This window comes from Odontesthes bonariensis, chromosome 3, assembly GCF_027942865.1.
Source record: "Odontesthes bonariensis isolate fOdoBon6 chromosome 3, fOdoBon6.hap1, whole genome shotgun sequence".
In the NCBI taxonomy this organism is placed as follows: domain Eukaryota; kingdom Metazoa; phylum Chordata; class Actinopteri; order Atheriniformes; family Atherinopsidae; genus Odontesthes; species Odontesthes bonariensis.
Window position 1 is genome coordinate 41705275 of NC_134508.1, and position 21894 is coordinate 41727168.

General features: G+C 41.5%; 1 protein-coding gene across 2 annotated transcripts; it reads right to left on the reverse strand.

The window, feature by feature from the left end:
• Positions 1 to 10760: 10760 nt before the first annotated feature.
• Positions 10761 to 21894, reverse strand: LOC142377588 (zinc finger protein ZXDC). 2 transcript variants are annotated; one of them, XM_075461842.1, is made up of 10 exons: positions 19849 to 21894; positions 19376 to 19528; positions 18629 to 18707; positions 18218 to 18348; positions 17787 to 17957; positions 16796 to 17397; positions 13880 to 13964; positions 13580 to 13752; positions 12439 to 12540; positions 10761 to 11573 (listed from the first exon to the last, which is right to left on the reverse strand). In XM_075461842.1, the coding sequence occupies exons 1-10, from the start codon at positions 21848 to 21850 to the stop codon at positions 11487 to 11489; spliced, it is 3585 nt and encodes a 1194-aa protein (XP_075317957.1). In that variant the 5' UTR covers positions 21851 to 21894; the 3' UTR covers positions 10761 to 11486. The 2 variants fall into 2 exon arrangements, with proteins under 2 accessions (XP_075317957.1, XP_075317956.1); XM_075461841.1 differs by having other exon boundaries at positions 16631 to 17397.

The following is a 21894-nucleotide window of genomic DNA, read 5'->3' on the forward strand; positions in this document are numbered from 1 at the left end:
CACAGCTTTACTCAGATATACCTGTCACACTTCACCAGAGCAAGTTCAAAGTTAATTTCATACAGACTGAAACTTCATTAGTTCCTCACATGATATTATGAAATAGGTTCACAGTCCTAAAATTAATTTATTCATATACATTGCTCTCTTTTTTTAATCTTCTGTGAATTATCTTTATATGATAGTATGGTACAGCGCTATGAAGTACTGGAACATGGGCCCCTAACTTTTGGTGAATACACTACTTTATGGAATTTAAGAGTGCGTCTGGGCTCTGACAGTCAATTTTGCAGGTTTAAATACAATAACTGCCTTTAGATGTCCCAGTCATCATTTAATTCTCATCACACAAATCACAAATTCTGCTTCTGTCAAATTAAAGCAGTTCTAAAGAAATTTGTGAACTATAAACATGTACTTCGGACTCGTTTAGAAGTACAATGACTTTTATTACACACATTCCTGGGCCTGAAACTGCCCTAGAGCGACCGGAGGGCATGATATCGCAGTTATTGACTTTAGTTTTCAGCCCTGCACCACACCATTTTGCTTCAAAGTCACTTGACATTTCTGTGGGCTTCTGTGTCTTCTCCAACAAAACAACATATTTATGTGTTAGCTGCACATTTCCAGGGCTCAAACATTTGTATTTTTGACAGTGTTGTTGCTTCCTACTGTAGGGGGAGACAATGAGCATCCATCCATTTTCTATACCCACTTAATCCATCGGTCGGGTCGCAGGGGGACTGGAGCCTATCCCAGTGGTCATCGGGCAAGAGGCGGGGTACATCCTGGACAGTAAGCCAGGGTGCTTACGACAGTAAGCTAACATGCATGTTTTTGGATGGTGGGAGGAAGCCGGAGTACCCATAGAGAACCCACGCATACACGTGGAGAACATGCAAACTCCACACAGAAAGGCCCCAGCCGGGAGTTGAGCCTGGAACCCTATCGCTGTGACGTGACGGTGCTAACCACCACACCACCGTGCAGCCCCCATTGAGCAAATTCGTCAAATTCTGTAGTTTTACTTTAAATATGACATTAATGGTGCTTAATTGTTCCATCACAATACATTCAAAGTTTGCAAACTTACTATTTAATCTAAAGCCATCCCTCCTTTGATCTCATCTTGTCTTTTAGGACTGAAATGTGTTAATTAATTTCAAATGGTAGCCTATGAACAAATTCAGTTTTAATCTGTATAAACTAAATCTGAGAAATTCAAACTAGTTCTTGAGAAGCGTTAACTTGCATAACACTGGCTTTCTGTTGTCTGTGACAACAAATGTCTGCATTATCCTAATACTGTTAAAATTTTGCCTTGTGCAGAAAGTATAGTACAGTCTGGTGGCTTCTGCCAGAGTGAGTATCCACGGGGTAATATACAGGCACAATCAATCATGACATGCTCACTGTCAACACAAACTTTGTTTAATGCCGTAAAAATTCTGGCGCAAAAATGTAAAGATTTATCTCATATGTTGTCATAAAAACTGCATTTCTCGAGAGTGTTAAGTTAAGTTTTTGTGTTGTCGTAACTCCCTAGTTGGCAACTGGAGTAATTTGTGGTCATGAGTCAGTGAATTTTTCTCTATATTATCTGACATCTGAGCTTTAGGCCATGTGCTTTCACCTGAAATCACCATGTAATATACGGGTGTACACGTGTATATGGGGGGGGGGGGGGGGGGGGGGAGCTCTGTCTCCCATTCTACTGTTAGAAACTCTGGGAACCTCAAGTAAACCTGCAGTTTGGGAACGAAGTGCTCTGTTAGGAAAATATCTTACAATGAGATCTTTAAGATATGATGGAGCTCGGTCATTAAGAGCTTTATATGTAAGGAGAAGAATCTTAAATTCTATTCTGAATTTGACAGGGAGCCAATGAAGAGAAGCTAAAACTGGAGAAATATGATCTCTCCTGTTAGTTCTCGTCAGAACTCTGGCTGCAGCATTTTGGATCAACTGAAGGCTTTTCAGAGAATATGTGGGACAGCCCAATAATAAAGAATTACAGTAGTCCAATCTTGAAGTAACAAATGCATGGACTAGTTTTTCTGCATCACTCTGAGACAAGATGTTCCTGATTTTGGGAATATTACAAAGGTGAAAGAAGGCAGTTCTAGAAACCTGTTTTATATGCGAGTCAAATGATAAATTCTGGTAAAAAGTAACTTCAAGGTTCCTCACTGTAGTACTAGAAACCAAGGAAATGTCATCTAGAGCAACTATATTATTACTTTATTACATTTTTACATATCAGCCTTATTTGTCATCATCATCATCGTCATAGTTTATTTTTGAGCACATTTAAAACAACCTCAGTTGATCAAAGTGCTGTACAGAAGCAAAAGCATAATAAAATAATCATAAACACTACAAAAACAAAAAACACAAGGGATACTAATCATTCAATATGAAACTATTAAGATTAAAAGTAAAAATAAAAAGAGAGTAAGAGGGATAAAGAGAAGGCGAGAGAGCCAAGATTCCTAGCTCAGCTGGGAGTGAACGCCAAAGAGAAGAGATGTGTTTTGAGGAGTGTTTTAAAATGTTCAACAGACTGGGCAGCTCTAACATGGAGAGGTAGGCTGTTCCACAGGTTAGGAGCCGCTACTGAGAAGGCTCGGCCTGGACTTAGGTACCGCCAGGAGCAGCTGGTTTGACGAACGAAGTGCCCTAGCAGAATTGTGGAGCTGTAGAAGCTCTGATAAATAAGGTGGTGCCAAACCATTTACACATTTAAAAACAATTAATAAAACCTTAAAGTGAATCCTAAAATTAACAGGCAGCCAGTCTAAAGAGGCAAGGACAGGGGTAATGTGCTCACGCCTTTTCTTTCCAGTCACCAAGCAGGCAGCAGCATTTTGAATGACCTGCAAACGGCTCAATGCTGTCTGGTCAAGCCCAACAAACAAGGAATTACAATAATCTAAACGTGATGTAATAAAAGTGTGAATTAATCTTTCAAGGACATTTCCTGGGAGATAAGCTTTCGCTTTTGCCAACAGTCTAAGTTGAAAGAAGCTTGTCTTGACTATATAGGATATCTGTTTATCAAACCTAAAGTTACTTTCTAGGATAACGCCAAGGTTCCTTGCAAAAGGATGACAATAAAACTTAAGGGAGCCACATCCATCTCGCAGATTTTGTTGACCAAATAAAATTATTTCAGTTTTGCCTTTTTGTATTTGTATGTAAGTGTAAAGTCTATTCAAAGTTGGGCAGTGTAGGCAGGCTAAATAATTTTTTTTTTCTTCCCATGATTGAAAGCTAAGCATCTCCAATCAGGCTAACACTTAGAACGCAGAAAACACAGAATCTGACAGACATGTATAAGCGTATGTAAAACGTATGTATCATAATAGCAATGCAAAAATAAAAAGCTGTAGGTCCGTTGTTATTTCCTCCATCTTAAGTCATTCTGCTGAATCAGTGTGCCCTGCCCATACAAAGTGGTGTGGAGAATGGACCTACTCTTAAAATGCTGCTGAAAAAGAGTAATAAATGCTAGTGGGTGTGCTCCTTCCATTTACTCGGGAATTGGTGAAATTTTTACATTTGATTGTCAAGATTAATTTTCTAGTTCATCTAAAGAACAAGTCAGTAACAAGTCAGTAACTGTCACTGTGGAGGGAAAGAGACGTTTCCAACTCTGTAATATGTTTGTGTTGAAAACCAAAAGTTGATTTGATTAAGCCCACTCTATAGCCCACTATATAAGCCCACTATATATATCTATATAGTGGGCTTAATAAAGAGCCATGAAGCTAGTGGGCAAGGCTAGCACCTTTTAAAAAGATATGCAAGCTGGATGGAACAATACACTGTTAACGTTTAAGGTTGATTTATAATGGTGTATAAGGTCGTGGGCAGTCAAAAAACAATAAGGAGAGAGGGTGGAGACTGGGGAAAGAATAGTAATAACATAGAGAATTAATGGCAAAGCCCCAAGGAAGCTAGTCAGTCAACTCTGGAGTTGTCTCATTGCATGTTTGACCTGTATTTTGGACGTTGGCTAAATAAATGCACTTTGCTTGCATGTTGCCGTTGACAGAAGACATTTTTTTCTTCATCTTTGTCTCTTAATTCTACATTTACTACTGATACAACTAAACAACAATTTTGGAGTATTTTTTAACTTAGATTATTCATGAGGTCCAGACTGACCGAGGGGACCAGATAAATTATTGTCTGTTTGATAAAAAAGTTTAAAAAATGGCTTGGTTGTTAAAAATGTTTTGTCCTTACCTGGTTATTTGCCTTCTCTAGCTGTAACAAAATATGTGAATAGATAAGTAAACATAAAAAACTCAAACTATAGCAGTAATATGGTAAACATAACTAGAACATTTCTGAAGAAATTTTGATGGGTGCCAATCTACTGCCCGCCCAATCGATAAGTTAGTTAATGTTCAGTTAAAGTAGAGAGTCTCCTGTCACATATAAACTTTGAATAAGGTCTCTGCGATGTCGTATGGCTGAGTTATGGCAACTCCAAAATAGGGCAGTTTCTGGCATTTGAGGCAAAAGTGCCTTTTTTTTCTGTCCTTATGACCATGAGTTTTAATCCTGATGCATATGCCTGGAAGAAACCTATAAATATGAGAAACTTCTTTCACATATAAAGTTTGAATGAGGTCTCTGTGATGTCGTATGGCTGAGTTATGAGGCCTCCAAAACAGGGAATTTGTTTGGCATTTTTGGCTCGTTTTCCATTGAATTTTGGCCCTCTGCGATAGAGCCTCAGGCTAAAGACCAGAGGCTCTATCACCTCTGGTCTTTAGCCTGGCTTTGGGAACAGCCAACAGGAGCTGGTCAGCTGACCTCAATGCTCTGAGTGGAGTGTAGGGCTGCAGCAGCTCACTTAAATAAGACGGGCCCATGGAGTTTAAACGCTTAAAAACAATCAATAAAAACTTAAATTTCACCCGAAAGTCGACAGGGAGCCAATGAAGGGTGCACAAGACTGGGGTGATGGATTCGCGCCTCTTTGTTTTGGTCAGCAGGCGGGCTGCAGCGTTTTGGACGCCCTGTAGACGCTGCAGAGAACCCTGGTCCAACCCTATAAAGAATTACAATAATCCAAACGCGATGTTATAAATGCGTGGATTGCTCTTTCAAAATCAGCCTGAGGAAGATAAAATTTAATCTTTGCAAGAGTCCTCAGCTGGAAGAAGCTGGCCTTGATGACAGCGCTGATGTGCTTATCAAATTTAAACAGAGGGTCAACCATCACACCCAGATTCCTAACAAAAGGACGGCAGTAGGAGGACAGAGGGCCAATCACACTGTCATGTCCATGCAGGGGATTACTTTGTCCGAACACCAGAATCTCAGTTTTATTTTTATTTAGGTTCAGAAAGGTCACAGCTCGAAAAGTAAATGTCGTATCTGAATCATTTTTGTACCGTGAGCGCCCCAAGGGACGGCAGAAGCCAACAGACTTGACTGTTGCAACGCACTTCTCGTTGGGATTCCTGGCAAGAACATACAGAGATTACAGTATGTTCAGAACTGTGCTGCCAGGATCCTGATGAGAGTGCGTAAACATGAACATATCACCCCTGTTCTCCAATCTCTTCACTGGCTTCCTGTTTCTGCCCGGATCACTTACAAAATCTCTCTGCTCACCTTCCACTGCCTGCATGGTAATACTCCATCTTACTTAAAAGACCTTCTCACCCTTCACTGTCCTTCACGCTCTCTCCGTTCCTCCAACACCAACCTTCTTCACACTCCCAGAACTGGCTCCCGCACCATGGGAGACCAGGCGTTTTCCTGCGCTGCCCCTCGGCTGTGGAACGCTCTCCCTCCACATCTGAGGGCTCCAGAGACTGTGGAACACTTTAAAACAGGCCTGAAAACCTTTCTTTTTACCCAATGTTTTTAATGATCTCCCTTTGAATGCTCTGTCCTGTATTTATTTCGTTTTAGCATTTAAAGGACTCACTACTTTTATTTGTGTATTTTATTTGCATTTTACTGTCCCTGCTTTTGAACCTAATATCTGTCTTTTATCCCACTGTAGCACTTTGAGATTTTATTGTAAATGTAAAGTGCGTTATAAATAAAATTTATTATTATTATTATTATTATTAACGGTGTGATTTTCATTGGGCTACCAAGTCGGGCTCGTTTGTAATGGCAGTTTTAAAATCATATTTAAACACTGATTTTAGGATTTTAGCCATTTATAATGGACGGAACGTCAGTTGGAGGGACACCACTCTTCGCTCAGACGCAATTTGTGATAAATCTGTGTGGCAGAGGTCAATGAGTGTGACATTGTGTGAAAGAGGACAAAAATACCTACGTTTTGTGATAAAATTTGTCCAGATCGGCCAGATATTTCAGACATGAGAGAGATTTGTTTGACGAATCCGTTAAGAATGAAATTTAGAGTGAGGGCTTGGGTGCGAGAGACGCAGGACCTGATATTTTGGCACCCTCAAACGTAAACTGCCGTTGTGTAAAAGCCATGTAATATATATCCAAACCCTTCAATTCAGTTAAAGCCGAGAGTCTCGTGTCACTTACAAACTTTGAATGAGGTCTGTGCTATGCTGTATGGCTGAGTTATAAGGCCTCTGAAAATGCCTTTTTCAAGCTCGTTAAGGCCCAAAATGGCCATTTTTTAAAACTTTTGATGCGGTTTCCCATTCTAATTTTTCCGACATTTTCCCATTTTGCCGGAATTCCTTTTGACTAATGAGAGCCAAAAGTCTTTGCACACCATTTCCGATCGATACGCACGCAACGGTGTGCTTTTTATGTCGGTCGGACCATCGCTGCCAGACTAGTTACGCGCCTAACTTTAGGGCGGAAACGGGAGAATAATAAGTGTCTGGCACAGGAGTAAGATGTGTGTCTAATGCCTTCGGCATTGGCACCCATAATAACCATCAATTGGCAAACTTCTGCTCATGAGTCATTTTGAGGTTTCAACTAAGTCTGGCGAGAACAGTACAGCAAGTTTTCTATTCCTTTTACTTCTAATTTTAACCCAGCTGAGATGTTTGCACAGATTTTGCTCAAACATTATGACACTGACTGGAACATCCTTATGTAGCATGGCTGTAACCCCCTCAACGACGCCTTTCAATTACATCTTTTCTCCACCTCATCTTAAGTTTAACCTTTTTTTTTTTTTGCAGTTTCTCTGCAAAGCTCCCCATAGGCTTGTGATGATGGATTATACGTCAAAATGCTGAATTTGTATTCGGTATTTGTAGGCTGCTGGCGAAGGTGCTAAACATCCTCAGTGAAAAGGAGTGTCAGATCTCTGCACTGTGTGTTACATATTTTTCGCAATGAGTTATACATCTTAGGGTGGTGCTCAGCATTTTGTAGGAGTGCCTGAAATGGTCTAACCCCAACACTTTCTTGACAGCTTAGGTCTGAGCACAATCTGTTGGTTGTAAATTGAAAATTAATTGTGAAGTTAGTAGAAGTCTTAAAACTTAAATTTTTGGCTTAAAATATTCAGGCTTAGTGAAATCTTTACGATGTTTAATGTTGAAGAATGTAAAAGTGTCACAATCATGCTTGGTTGTGTTGTTGTTGTAGTTTCTGGGCCTTTAGGTGGGTTAGGGTCAGGAGGGGCTGAGCAGAGGGGTGTTCCACGGACGTAGCTAAAGAAAGCCAGGCTCTATCGGGAAAGCCTCTCTTAAACTAACGCCATCTCCTAATTAAGCCTCAAGTCATTCCACTAAGACATTTCAGCTGCATCTAAGCGAGTGCCCGAGGAACGTAGGAAGCCCTGACGAGTGGATGGTGGAAAAACGGAGATGGCAGAAAAGGAGAGCAAGTCAATAGCTGTTATTTTTCGGCACCTGAACAAATAATGCTTATGGAGGTGTATGAGGATTTTAAAAGTCTCATCACCAGAACAGTTAATACAGCTGTGATCAACAAAGCGAGGGAAACGGCATGGCAAACAACTGCCGACAGACTAAATGTGTAAGTTATGAAAGTTCCATACCATCGTCAATTGTTACATGTTTATTTCACTGTCCTCATGTATTTATGCTCTCCTCTTTTTCTTATAATTTGTTTACATAAAGCATGCTGAATTGTCTCTCTGAGATGTACAGCACAAATATACTGGCCCTGCTCAGTTTATTAATAACCCAATAATCAACACGCATCATCATACTAATATACACATATTAAGTCTTCACTGTTAAATCTCAACAGGAGCAATCTCAACAGCCAAAAGCGTACCTGGCAGCAGGTGAAAGTAAAGTACAGGAACATATTTCAGAGTGGTAAGTAGCCTTTGAAGAAATGTGTTTGTCCAAAAATGTGTTGAGCTGTAAATATGTTGCGCTGTAGCTACCAAAAAAAAAGACAAGAGGCCTCTGCCACTAGTGGAGGTCCTCCACCCAAAAATCTCACACCAGCAGAGGAACTTGCTCTAACCAACAATCGAGGGCGGCCACTGTTGGAAGGAATAGAGGGAGGGACCTCCTCAGGATATATTCCCAAAGGTTTGCGGGATCAGTATGTAGAAGCTATTGATCACTTTCCTTCAAATTGTCAGTCTCTCAATTATAATAACTGATGGTGTGCCTATATCTGTCAGTGGTGGGAGACACCATCTGCCTGCTTGATCCCCAGACCACAGAGGACATCCCTAACCCATGTGTGAATAGTTGTATTCAATTTCATTTTCTTTTGATGGAAATACTATGCATCTCATGCATCCCTGTGATCTCCTACTTCAATAACTGCAGTGTTTCTCCGTTTGCAGTTTGATGGCCCCAGCACATCTCAGCCATTCAACGACGAAACTGTCTGTAGACACAGAAACGCCACAGGAAGGCTATCTATTATTAAAAATGTGAAACAGTTCGGATGCGTCTGCAGTCTACCTATTCTTTAAGGCTTTCCCTTAATCCAGTTTCGTGGAACACCCCTCAGGTTTCCAGGAAGTCCGGGCCGAAGTCCGGATTGCTCCTGCCTTCATATCTGTTCCTCATTTGTCCTCATCAAGACACAGTCTTAAGGAGCTGCAGGAGCAACCAGCCTTCGCCAGATCGTCTCACTTCACCAGTGGTAAGTACGCCGTTCCATAGAATTATTTTGTAGTACTTACCTTTCCTTCTTGTTTTTCTTCTGTCGTCGATTCTCCTCACTCGGAATTCTCATGCTCAGGAATTAGTATTCATTGTTGTATTCCTGTTTCCCCTACCTGCCTGCTCGCCCTGCCACCAACTCAGAACTACAGCACCACAGCCAGTTCCATTCCATTCTGGATTCCCACCTGGACCTACAAAGAACTGATTAACTTTGTCTGGACAAATTACCTTATTGTCTCCTCACTAACAGTCTACCTCCTCTATCAGAGTTCCACAGATACCCAGATCCTCCCTCTGGCTCCCAACTCCACGCACCTGTAAATCAACTCTGTTCTAACTCTAAATCTCCCAGTGTTCTGCGTCTGCTCTCGGGTCTTTTTTGTGAGTCGGCTAGGCACCCAGCTGTGGCAAAAAGTCACTTGGTACAACAGTAGAAAAATTCTTGTTTATTCCAAAATAAACAATTTATAATTTATATTTTTTTTTCAACATGATTTCTGATTTTTATGCTTAGTTTAATTAAAAAAGATTACTGAAAAAAGCTTTAACCTGTTGCCAAAGCAATTGGATTGCACAGTACAGTTGTACAGTATTAATGATTTATCAAGTAACTTAATTTTTATATCCCCACACAAGAATCTTTCATTAGTTTCATTAGTGTTATGTAGCTAACTTTAGAGAAAACAAGACCAAAACTTGATTACTATCTGCGATTTGTGTTGCATAATAATTTGTAATAGCATGTTTACAAAACATGAAATTTCCAGATAGTTCTGATGTAATTAACAACTTTGGTGCATTCACTGACTCAAGACATTTAGGCTTTCTAATTGTATGACTTTCTTAATTTTCAAAGTTTTGTCAGAACCCTGATAATAACTGTCAAAAATGTCTTCATTAAAAGCCTTGGCTTTCCAGAGTCCATACACATTTTTGCTATTTCAGAATGTCATCGCATATTCTGTACTGCTCTTTTGAACATATTTATGTGTATGGTGCAGAAACCTGTCCCTCATTGTTCCAGCGGTACTTTACCTCTCTGAACTGCTTCATTTCAACAATTCAGCCACACAGAGCTGAGGTCGTACAGCTACTTGGTCCTGAATGTACTTAAAACAAGGCTTAAAACTTGAAGCGATTAGCCTTTGCAGTGGCAGCCCCTACCTATGGAACATTTATCATTGTGTCCCAGCGATGGACTGGCAACCTGTCAGGGTGGCAACCATGCCTCTCAGCTGATGTTAGATGGGATAGGCTCCATGAAAGGTGGTTTTACTTGCCAATCATCACTTTGTTATTGTCCTTCACTTTTCATTCAAGTATTTTTTTTAGTAAATGTCAGCTCTGCTACGGTCATTTTATCATAAATTTTTTTCTTTTTTTTCAATCAACTCAACAGAATTACAGGGAATATGTTCTCTTTTTACAATCCCAGTTATGTGAAAATCATCAGTTCATGGTGTTTGAGTGAGAAATCTGAGGTAATTATCTTCATTTTACACCAATTTCACCATCTCTGTTGGTGCAAGCAGTGTAGCTGTAGCATTGTTAAGCATGTTTAGTCTTGCTTCTTCCAGCTTTGGTCATTTCTTCAGGTCATTTTTGTGTATGCCGATTCGTTTTAAGTACATTTTCTCTTTTAACAATGAAGTTAACAAGTCTTTCACACATAAATAATTTTAAAAAATCTGTTTTAATTTCAAAATGAAATTAAGGCCTCTCACAACACTGTTTGATTGTGCTTTGATTCTTTAATTCATCTGTGTTTGGCTCTGCCATTCTGTAAACCCACAGCTAATAATAAATAAAATGTCAAAATTATTACAAGAAGGTAGTAACTCTTGTCATACTGTATACAAACACATGAACAGGCATGTTTTCAACATGGACTTAGGATGGCATCCAAAAATAAATCTAAAAGTAATAAAACACAAGTCAAAATAAAAACAAATAACCTGCAAGTGAAGGTGTGCACAGCATGAGATGTTTGTAAGGCAACTGGAACGTAGACAGCACACTGTGTGTGCACAAGTAGCAATGTGGCACAGTGGAGTAGACACCATTATTGTTGACAAACACATGACACACAGGATCAAGAAACCTCTGATGTCTCTGACATGACCTGCTCATCAAATGCTTTGATTTTGGTGTGAACAGGACTTTACGTATAAACACAATATTCCACGGAACTTGGAATCCTTATCTCAAGGTGCATTATCTGTTGAACCATGTCCACTCCATCAACAAACTACATTAAACACATCCAAAAAGGCCAGCAAGGTCCTGGGCAAAGATGAGTAAAAAATGGGACCATCTCAGGGTATATCCATGTTGGTAAATGTAAACGGGCTACAGTGCCTGTTTTTGTGGGGGGGGGGGGGGTTCTCGGAGGGGAGGGGGTCACTCCAAGTCCTGGAGGTTAATTGTGCTTCCTGTGAACTGGGAGTTGTCAGAACCGTTGTCGTCTTCGGTCATCACTGTGGGTTCCTGAAGAAAAAACAAAACCAACTCTGCTCTATAACATAGAAAAACGATTACAGAGAAACATTCTCTAGCTCTGTATCCATGTCACAAGTGATGGTTCTCCTCGGCCTTCACATACAAGTTAGACAAATACTGCTCACATCGTTTCAATTACTTTAGGTATAACCATGGAGTGTCATTTGTTCACCAACTCTAAATTGTCAAACTAAAATGTCATTTATAAGCAAATATGCTATTGACAAGGCGTTGCTTCCATTTTCATTTGATTCATTTGATTTTTGTCATTGTTATCCCCTTAAAATTCAACAAATGAAGCTCAGGAGTTCAAAAGTCATGAGAGAGAAGAGGAGAAAGTCCAACAAAGATATGATTACCAAAAATGTAACTGCATGAAATTTTTGAGTGTTTTTTGTTGTCTCAGGACGTTATCTTTTCTCAGTCTTTGTGAATTACAGTGTGACATTTTCTGTTTTTAAGGTTAAATGTACAACTGTGTATGACATCTGCGCAGCAGAATCTGGAGAGCCCAAAATAAAAAACCTAATTTGAAACCCTTCAAGATGCCTGTGGTATTCTCTGAAAACTAGGAAAGCAAAAGAAGGAAAAAGGAGCAATGTGGACTAATATCCCCTCTTTTTTTAGCCAAATCACTTGGTTTATTCACTGGAAAGTTCTAGGTTTTAAGTTCAATGCATAGCTATTTTACTGTGAGCACCTGCTTTCATACAATACAAAGTACTAATACTTTTGGGGTAGACTATATTTAGGTGACTTTAGGAAACAATACAAGTATATGTATTATGCAACATGGTGGAGGAGAATCAACAGAAACAAACAAACAGAACTGATAAATGAGGAATTAAGTCACCTGTAAAATGTTGACAGGTAAGTCTACAGTGAGCTGAGAGTGAGAGCTGGAAGGCTGAGAGCTCAGCTGAAAGGCCAGGTCACCATCATTGGTTGGATCATCCTGAATGTACACACACATTATGATCAGCATTTCCTTAAACAACATGTTATACTGTTATTGAATGCATTCTGTACTGCATTACAAAGTGAGATGGAGGAACTGAACAAAAGTTTCTGGCAATTTGACTCTTAATTCCAGACTTGATCCTAAAATAACTGCACAGTTGTCATTAGACATTACAACACACCACCAGTCAAACGTTTGGACACATCCACTCATTAAAAATGCATGTAAAGTGTGTCCAAACGTTTGCTGGTACTGTATATAAATTCATCAATGTTAACTATTGCACATTTACACATTGCAGTGTCACTGTTGGATGATGAATGGGGAAAATTAAATCACGTCTTGCTCCACTTTTGCGCCACACAAAAAAAAAATACCAGAACATGAGTCATTTTCCATGAGAAATCTGCAACAGAAGTCTGACAGATAGTTTTTACGCAGTTTCCCAGGCTCTTCAATGTTTTGTTTACAAAACGTACTCAGCAAAATGAGTGAGGAACAAGAGAAACAAAGCGAAAAGGATGAACATGCAAGTCAAACCATGTGGTTGCTCACACAGGTACCCTCAGTTTCAGTATTGGCGTATGGTTGCAGTGGTAAGTGATTGCAGTAATACTGTACGAGCGTTCAGTACCAGTAGTAGTAATAGCTGTAGATAAAATCGCAGAGTGGTTACGATACTGCTTGTAAAAGGTTATTCTACATCAAAACAAAGAAACAACAGAATGATTGAAAAGCCTTGAGCTGATTATTCTTTTAATTGTCACAAATAAAAGGACAGGAGACATCAAGTACTGTCCCAACTTCTAGAGTCTCAAAGGTTAACCTGATGAGAGTGTGTGTTGAATAGGCAGTGAGGTACATTGGTGAACACCCCCCCGACCCTGTGCAAACTTTGTGAAACATCACATTAATGAGCTTCCAGTCTGTGGATGTCCCAATGCTTTTTAGTTATTTATCACAGCTTTTATGCCTTAAGCAGAGGTCATTTAAAAACAATGGTGTACGGTAGCCTGGTGTTTACAAATCTCACCTGCAGCAGCTGGATCTGGACATATTGAGCCCCAGTGACAGGGTCACGTAGAGTGAGGCCCCCATTGGCAGCTACAGCTCCATCACTATAACGAGCACTAGAGGAAGCGAGTGGCACCAGTGTTGTAGCAACTTTCAACCCTTTAGATTTTCTCTGGCATGAGCCTGAAGTCCCTGGATAGCAGAAAGAGTAATCCATTATTATTCAAATGGTCACTTTAGTCTGTAGTCTTTGTGGAGGCTGAGTGAAAGCATCAAATTGAAGCGTTAAATGGACGAAGAGTTAATACACATTTATTACCTGGTGTGGCTAAAGAGCCTTTTTGCTTTTTCTTCTTGGCCAGTTGGATGGCTCTGTAGTCAGTCCTGGCTGAGCCTCCACTCTCCTAATGAACAAAATGGGTGAACATTAAGGTTACAATTACTTCTCTCCCCCCCCCAGTTGATCTACTGATACAATTTAAATTACCCATTCATCAATACAATGTAAGCAAATATCGAAAAATCTCTTGACTGACCAACAAGCCAAAAGCTCAATATCTATTTTACCATCACAGAAGAATGTGAATGACACCTTAGAGACAGGAGGTAACATTTGTGCCAAAAATTGTTATTCAAGCATCTTTGAGATGTGGAATACAAACATTTTGAAAAATAGAATCATTCTTCTGTGATTTTGAATAGTATTTTCACTAGGGATGTCCCGATCCGATCACGTGATCGGAAATCGGAGCCGATCACGTGGTTTCAGACTTGATCGAAATCAGACGTTACATCCCGATCAGGGATCGGATATATAGCCTATCTAATATGTATATTTATTCTCATTAATTTTATTTATATCTTTTTTTATCAGAACTAGAATATTTCAAAACAAATGGGAAAAAAATAGCAGCTTAGTATTTACTGTTATGTGGTGGTACAGAGTCAGACTGTCTCAACCATAGACATAATATACGCTGCCTATTGGAACTGACGTATCAGCGCGGCTGCCATCTTGGATGGGTCTCCAATGCCCCCACATTACAGTTATTTCGACTGAGGAAGATGTATATCCCCAACTACAATAATCATAACTCCCCGAATTTTTGGTCTCAACTACTCACAGCAACGCAGCGGCATGACGTCACTTTGCTGCCGTAAAGCGAAGCAGAACACGGCAGCACCTTGTTCTGCTGGGGGCCGAATGTCTGCGGTGTGGAGGTATTTTAAAGTGGAGGACAAAAACGTTGCGATTGCAAACTGTAAAATATGCAAACTTGGGATTTAAAGAGGTGGCGAGGACATCGCTAACATCCTTGATGAGAACAGGAACAGGCTCAAACCTGACAAGGTCGAGATGTTGGTTTTCATCAAGAAAAATGTACATTTCCTTCTGTGAAGCCAGAGGAGGAGAGGAAGAATTAGGAGTAGTTTCAAGTTTAGCTGCAGCTCGTTTTTATATTAGACATTGTTGCACTAAACTGCAATGTGAAGAATTTGTTTATTACTTGATTACTTTTTTTGTTCAAGCTACCTCACAGAAGTGCTCTGTTTATATGTGTTAATTGATAAAATGAGTGAATAAAATAAAAAGTTAGGGACATCCTGGATCTGTTTCTTCGCCGTTTTTCATTTTTTTAATGTACTGTAGAAGTATCGGATCGGGACTCGGTATCGGCATATACTCAAAATCAAATGTCTTGGAGGAAAAAAACCTGATCGGGACATCCCTAATTTTCACCCTAAATGCAGATCCTCCATAGTACCCGATATGTGGGACACAGAAGTGAACAGAAAACACAGAAAGACTCTTTCTTTCACCCAAAAAGTGTACCTTGGCTTTCTTTTGGGACTTGAGGCTCATTTCATTTATGACATGCAGTACATAAATGCTGGATGTTAATTTAATCATCAGCAGTGTGAGCTCAAATGAACATTAGAAAAACATGGAAAGAGTGCTGGTCAGATTATTATAGAAAGGGGATTTCTTAAATTGACTGATCTGAATTAATATCCAGAAACGGATTCAAATTTAATAGGAAACAACTAAGATTTAAATGTCAAACATGTTTTTAGGGACTTTGGTAGCACTCACAAAAAATACCATCTGAACAAATATCTTATTATCTGATAAATTAACTTTTTAAAAACCCATATGAATACGTCTACTCGCAAATATTAGCCGCATTCGGACAGAGCAGTTCTAAGAACGGTCCTCCTAGAATTTCGTTCTGATAACTGTCCTTCCCCAGCGGAACTGTTTCAGTCTGCATTCGCACATGAGTCGGGACCAGGTCGGGACTGATGCGCCGTGCGCAGCCGTCTGCGTCTGTGACGTGTTATTTTAGCGCCAAATTCAACAACAAAACAAAACAAAACCCGGTAAAAGTAAGGAGAGAAGAAAAAAACACCGCCAAGAAGCTAACATGGAGAGCGGGGAGGCCACCGTGTTCATGGTCTGCATGATGGTGATAATAATCATGGACGATCACATCAGGCGTCTAATATCGAGGCTGGAAGAGCTCACAGAGAGTCAGGTGACGAAGGATGGAGCGCAGGCGATACTTCTTGGTTTCATGAAGAAAGGAGAGCAGAGCGCCACAGACAAAGGAGACCACGTGTAAGTTTAACTTATTAAACACGCGCCGGTTGTGTCCGTGTCGTATGAGTAAACATTTCAGCCGTGACAACATGACAAGGGGCGTAGCTACCGACCACCAAACACCTCCGTCAGATGTGTTCCTATAGATCCCAGAAAAGACCCAGCCTCGGAGAAGGAGCTGAAAGGGTTATAGGAACTGAGGGCGATGGTCACAAGTTCCTGTATGTGCGAATGAGGGAGAAGACGGCCCCGTTCCTTAAAAGGTTATAGGAACTGCGAATGCGGCTAATGACTGCCATATTGAACCATAAGTCAGGGGGTGCCCTAGCTGGCAGCCTCTTTAACCCCCAGAGGGGTCTAATGCTAATGACAACGAAAGGAATCCTGCATTCCCCTCCAAACTGTTTAACTTGCGTATTTCATCTGAAATTTTAAATATGATAAAGAACTAACTGTGTGGCTGCATACCAAGAAGCTGCTGGGTGATACAGCGCTGAGTTCCGGTTCTTTCTGTGGGCTGAAGCTGTTGCTATGGCTGGGAAAAACAAACTGTGTGAGGACTTTTCCCCCCTCTTGAGGGCCCAGCACCTCCACACAGCCCAGTAAAGGCCCTGCACCTCTTTGGCCACCCACCTCAACCCCCTTAGATGGTGAGGCCAGCAGCTCAGCAACAGGGGCAGCAGCCAAGGAAGCTGAAGGCTCAACACTCATGACACTGGAGGAACTAAGTGGGTGCTGCAGAGTGGGATCCACGAAAGCACCAGCTGTGAGTGTTCCTAGGGCCTCAGGGGTAACTGTCTGCACATCATCGAGGTTGAGGGTACCTTGTGGGGGCAGAACATCACCCACTGTTCCCTCCAGACCACGTTGAGGGGCCATGTCAGTGCTGGTTGTCATGATAAGTGGGTCCAAAGCCTTGGCCAATGTGGCGCTATTGCTGGTAACCAGTGTAGTGCCAACTGAGGAAGGGTCAATGGTCAGAATGCCTGAGCTGACCAGAGAGAGGTCCATTGCAAAGGGGCCATTGGAGCTGCTTCCAGCCACAGGAATTTGCACTCCTATGCCAGCAGTGGGTGCAGTGCCTCCAGGCACAGCAGAGAACAGGGAGCTGAGGTCCAAGTTAGTCAGCTGGTCAGCCCCGGCAATACCAGGCCCTGCAACCGTCGTCGGGGCGGAGCTGATGAGCTCGCTGCTGGGGGTCAGGGAGGGTGTGGTCTCCATCTGGCTAAGAGCATCTGTGAGAGAGGAGAGGAAGAGTTTTACTTGAAAGAGCTGAAACCAACTGTTGTCATCCAACATAAGTACAACTGTGTGGAAATTTCAAGCCGGGCGACACTGGGGACGCTAGAATAGTCTTTAATAGCAGGAGTAAAACCTTATAAATACAATCATAAAATTTGCTGTTTACTTGGAATATGATATTTTGGAGATCGATCTTTTTTGTACTTACGTGTCACAAACTTCACTGCACCACGACAAAAGTGGGTCATACATGAATGTGTCTCAATCTGTTATGCTGTGTAAAAGTAGTACTTAACAAAAGCCCAACAAATACATTAGGCCTAATTTTAAAAGATACAATTTATTATTTCTGGGTCAAGAGGCAACATTGTTTGTTACTAACCTGGACTGAGGTGGTGGTGTTTGAGCATGTGGCTCTTAAGGCTGCTGCGGGAGGAGAAGTGCTTGGAGCAGTTGGCCACAGGACAACGGGTCCTCAGGGTGCTGGCATCCTGCTTATGCTTTTTGGAGTGTATGTATAAGCTGCTACGTGCTGAAAATTTGGCATTACAGCCTGAGGAGCGTAATGACACAAACATCACTTAAGCAATCACCTATCAGGCAAATTCATTAAGTATTTGATGTAAACCACAACAATACTGGAAAATAGAAGGTGTGCAAAGGAAAAAAATAAACAAATAAATAAGAAGCATCTCTAAAAATATCATCTAAAAAAAATTGTCCACCTTCTTTGAGAAAACCGTTACTGCTAAGTAACTTACTGCGCAAGTGCTACTACATGCTCATGCCCATTTTTTAAAATTTTTTGTTTACCTTCTGCATGGCACTGAAAGGGCTTTGTGCCCAAATGGGTGATGCTGTGGCCTTTGAGGTGCTCAGCCCTTGTGAAGGACTTCCCACAACCCTCCTCTGTGCAGACAAAGCGACGGTCGTCGTCATGTTTCCTGTGAAACAGACACACACAAACGAAAAAACTCATTCATCAAAAACAGCAAGTTCAGAACATTGCATGATAACAAAGAATTTTACTTTGAATAACTTGCATCACACCATTACTGTTGCTCTGTCCACTCCATATATCTAATCATAAGACTTTTATGGTTGTGTAAATTGGTGAATGAAAAACACATGTAGAACCTCAACATGGTTAAAAAGGCACTATTAAATGTGGGCCATTTATAATTCATACACTGACTAGAAAACAGTTTTAGTAATAAAAGTTACCTTTTATGTCGGAGCAACTTTGACATGCTGGTAAAGGACCAGCCACAACCCTCCGAGTCACAGACAAATGGTCTCTCACCTACAAAAAGAACACTGGAAGTATTTACTTGTTCAGAGGACAATAACATGTATCACAAGTAGCAATGTGCGATAAGTCATCGTTTACAATATATCGTCAAAAACATTCCCCACGGGAAGAAAATGTTATCCCACACTAAAAGCGGAGCAGATACGCCGGGCGACGAGGAGGTTGTTTCTAAACGAAACTCCAGCTCCATTATCTGGAACTGGTTTGGGTTTAAAAAGTCTGATGCGGAGTAGCAATTCACAACGTGCAAGTTTTGCAAACAAATAGTGCCTACAAGGGAAGGTAACACCACCTCAAACACAAGGAAAAACCAAAGTATGAAGATAGCCAGAAAATGCGCAAAGATGCAGAAGCAGCGTCAACTACACTCAAAGCCCATAGACAAATAAAGATTTTTATTTAAACTTTTTTCTTTATATGTCTATGTGTAACACGCTCTAGTGGTGTGCTTCCTCAAAAACAGTCAGTGTGGAACAATGATCCCTGCGCGTCATAGGAATTTAACAAAGCTTCGAGGCAGAGTTTTATAAAGTTGGGAGAGGTATACTTGGAGTCTCTATTGATTGATCCAGCAGCTTTACGCTGGAATGAACGGCAATAGAGCCACTGATGGGAAGTTATTTCAATATCACTAACACTCAGAAATATTATCAGCTTACCAGTGTGACTTCGCATGTGTATTTTGAGGCGACAAGCCTTGTCGTATGTCTTGTCGCAGCCCGGGTAAGTACATGTGAAGTGGCCCGTTTCTCTGAAGTGAGTTCGATTGTGGGAGAACAGGGCACTGAAGGTGATGAAAGTTTTCTCACAGCCTGTGCAGGACAGAGCAGGCAATATGTGGGAAGAAAACATTAGACCAGATATGTATTTTTCTACATTCTTTCCCATGAAGCATCTCTCTAACGCAGCATGTTAACAATTCTGGTGTGTGCAATCTCCTGGCATCACCTTAATAAGTGCTTTGTGAAATTTTAAAAATGCCAGAACTTGAGGAAATTTGCTTCATATTAAACACAAATTAGGGGATTGTAAAATATCAGACCATCAGCAGATGTACTACATGTGTAAATACACAATAACAAAATAACAATCAATCCTGGGAAAGAAAAATAAAAAAAATGGTTTGTGTTACCTGGAAATTCACACTTGTGGGGCCTTTGTGGCTCAAAATGGACCCTTTGATGATTGGTAAGTCTTGAAGCGCTGCGAAATCTCTCACTGCAGATCTCGCAGATGAAGGTATTATCCTGTTCATGAACTTTGACATGAGCCTTAAGGTTGTAGACAGTGGTAAAGCGCCGCCCACAGCCTTCAAACTGGCAGGTATGAGGCCTCTGCTTGTCATGGGACTGAAGATGCCTTTTCAGCTTATAAGAGGTGGCAAAGGCCCAGCCACATCCCTCCACACTGCACTGAAATGGGCGTGGGTCCTCTGCATGGTTCAGGAGGTGAACCTTGAGTTTCTGACGAGAGTCAAACGTACAGGAGCAGTCTGGTTCTGGGCAGGCAAAAGTTGTCACAATGTCTTTCTTTGACCTGATTAGTGGTACGGAGTTTAAATCCTCATTGTCACAGTCTGCCACAGCAGCTTTGGGTGATGGTGAGACTAGATCGGCTTCTGTCACAGCACACAGTGCCCCTGCCTCCTGCTTGACAATGGGAGAAGAATCTAGTGAAGTACCCAATTCTGACAATGAGCAATCATCCACCAAAGCTAGTTCAGAGTCACTCACAGACAAACCAGGTCTAGGCTCCTCCTGCTGGCCGGGGCTGACTACTGCAAGAGTGCTTATCTTCCCGATGGATTTAGTACCACTGTCATAGTTTAGAAGAACAATATCCTCATGGTCTTTCATGCCTAGATGCTCCTTTAAGCTGACCATGTCATCCTCCTTATGTACATTTCCCTCTGGTGAGGCAGCGAGAGTCAGTATCCCATTTTCAATAGTCACTATGATGCTTTGGTTGTTTATTGTGATGGTTCCGGAAAAGGTTTCACTAGCAGGGGGAATTGTGGATGCGACAACCGGGTTTGCACTGTCCTGCAGGCCCCTTGCGTCGGGAATATAGTCCGATGTTTCCATGGATTCCACGATACCCGCAGTCTCCGAAATTAATGTAGTGCTCTCGTCAATTCTGCTCTGCAGCGACAGTTCCCTGCCCAGCTTTCCGTGGTTGTTTTCGGTACAGATCTGCCCACAAATCTTATCGCCATATTTGTTAGTCAAAACAACGTCTTCGACAGTGTGGTGATAGGCGGTGTGTTTAGCATTAACCACGGCAGAATGATCGGTTAATAAATTGCAAACGTGATCGGTTTTCTTCACCGTTTGTGTGCTAAGACACCTCAGGTTGTCGTTAGTTTCACAGAAAGCAATATTACTACTGTTTCCAACCTCCATAGATCCACTTTGACTTGCTGTAGAGCACTCTACTTTTTTACCTTTAATTTTATCCCCGTTGTCAGATGACACATCCGGTCGGTGTTTGCTCGCATCGGCGGTCCCATTATCTTGGACGACATTAAAAACGACATACAATTCCTGTGTTTGTTTGTCAGTCCTGTTCAAGCTCCACGGCGCACTGGTGCTGTGGTTGTCTATAGAATGCTGCTTGAAGGCACCGTGCTCACGCTGCTGCTGTAAAACGGAGAAAGGCAGCGTTAGCTGCCGCTGCGGAATAGGTTCCTCTGCCCCTTCAAACAGAGGCAGCGCCATTTGCATTACAGAGTCCCCGCTCTCTTCGTACATCCAGGCAGCTCTAAAAAACTCATGTGAACCTAACAGTGTGTTAAGATCATTTTCTTTCTCCGTGTTTACGTTATGACGTCCCAGAACCGATCTGTCTTCCGGTGAATTGGTGTTGATGGTTGTCTGTGGTTTGTTGACAGGCGAACGTGCGGTATCGCTGCCATTTTCCGACAGCAGGCGAAAGGACGATATCTTCGGCCTAGTGTTGTTGTTGTTGTCACTCTCAGACTCCGGCGTCTCCAGTTGTCGGTCAGCTTCATTCTCAGTTGAAACAAAACGAGTTAACGACTCTGACATTGATCGAAGCGGAGATGAAGCCGTTCTGTGTAGGGCGCCATGTTGAGAGTGGATGTTTTGCCCATCAGAAAGCCCCTGAATTTCCATCTTGGTATCCCTGTAGCAGTAACTGAAAGGCCCGCCCTAGTAGC

What these genes read in the sequence shown, in the direction of transcription:
- LOC142377588 (XM_075461841.1), bottom strand. Translation starts at nt 21,850, where the DNA reads ATGGAAATTCAGGGGCTTTCTGATGGGCAAAACATCCACTCTCAACAT. An exon ending in TATCACCCAGCAGCTTCTTG is followed by an intron (nt 13,965 to 16,630) that starts GTATGCAGCCAC and finishes TTTGTTCATTAG; the next exon opens with GAGAGTGGAGGCTCAGCCAG. An exon ending in AGGCTCTTTAGCCACACCAG is followed by an intron (nt 13,753 to 13,879) that starts GTAATAAATGTG and finishes TCTGCTATCCAG; the next exon opens with GGACTTCAGGCTCATGCCAG.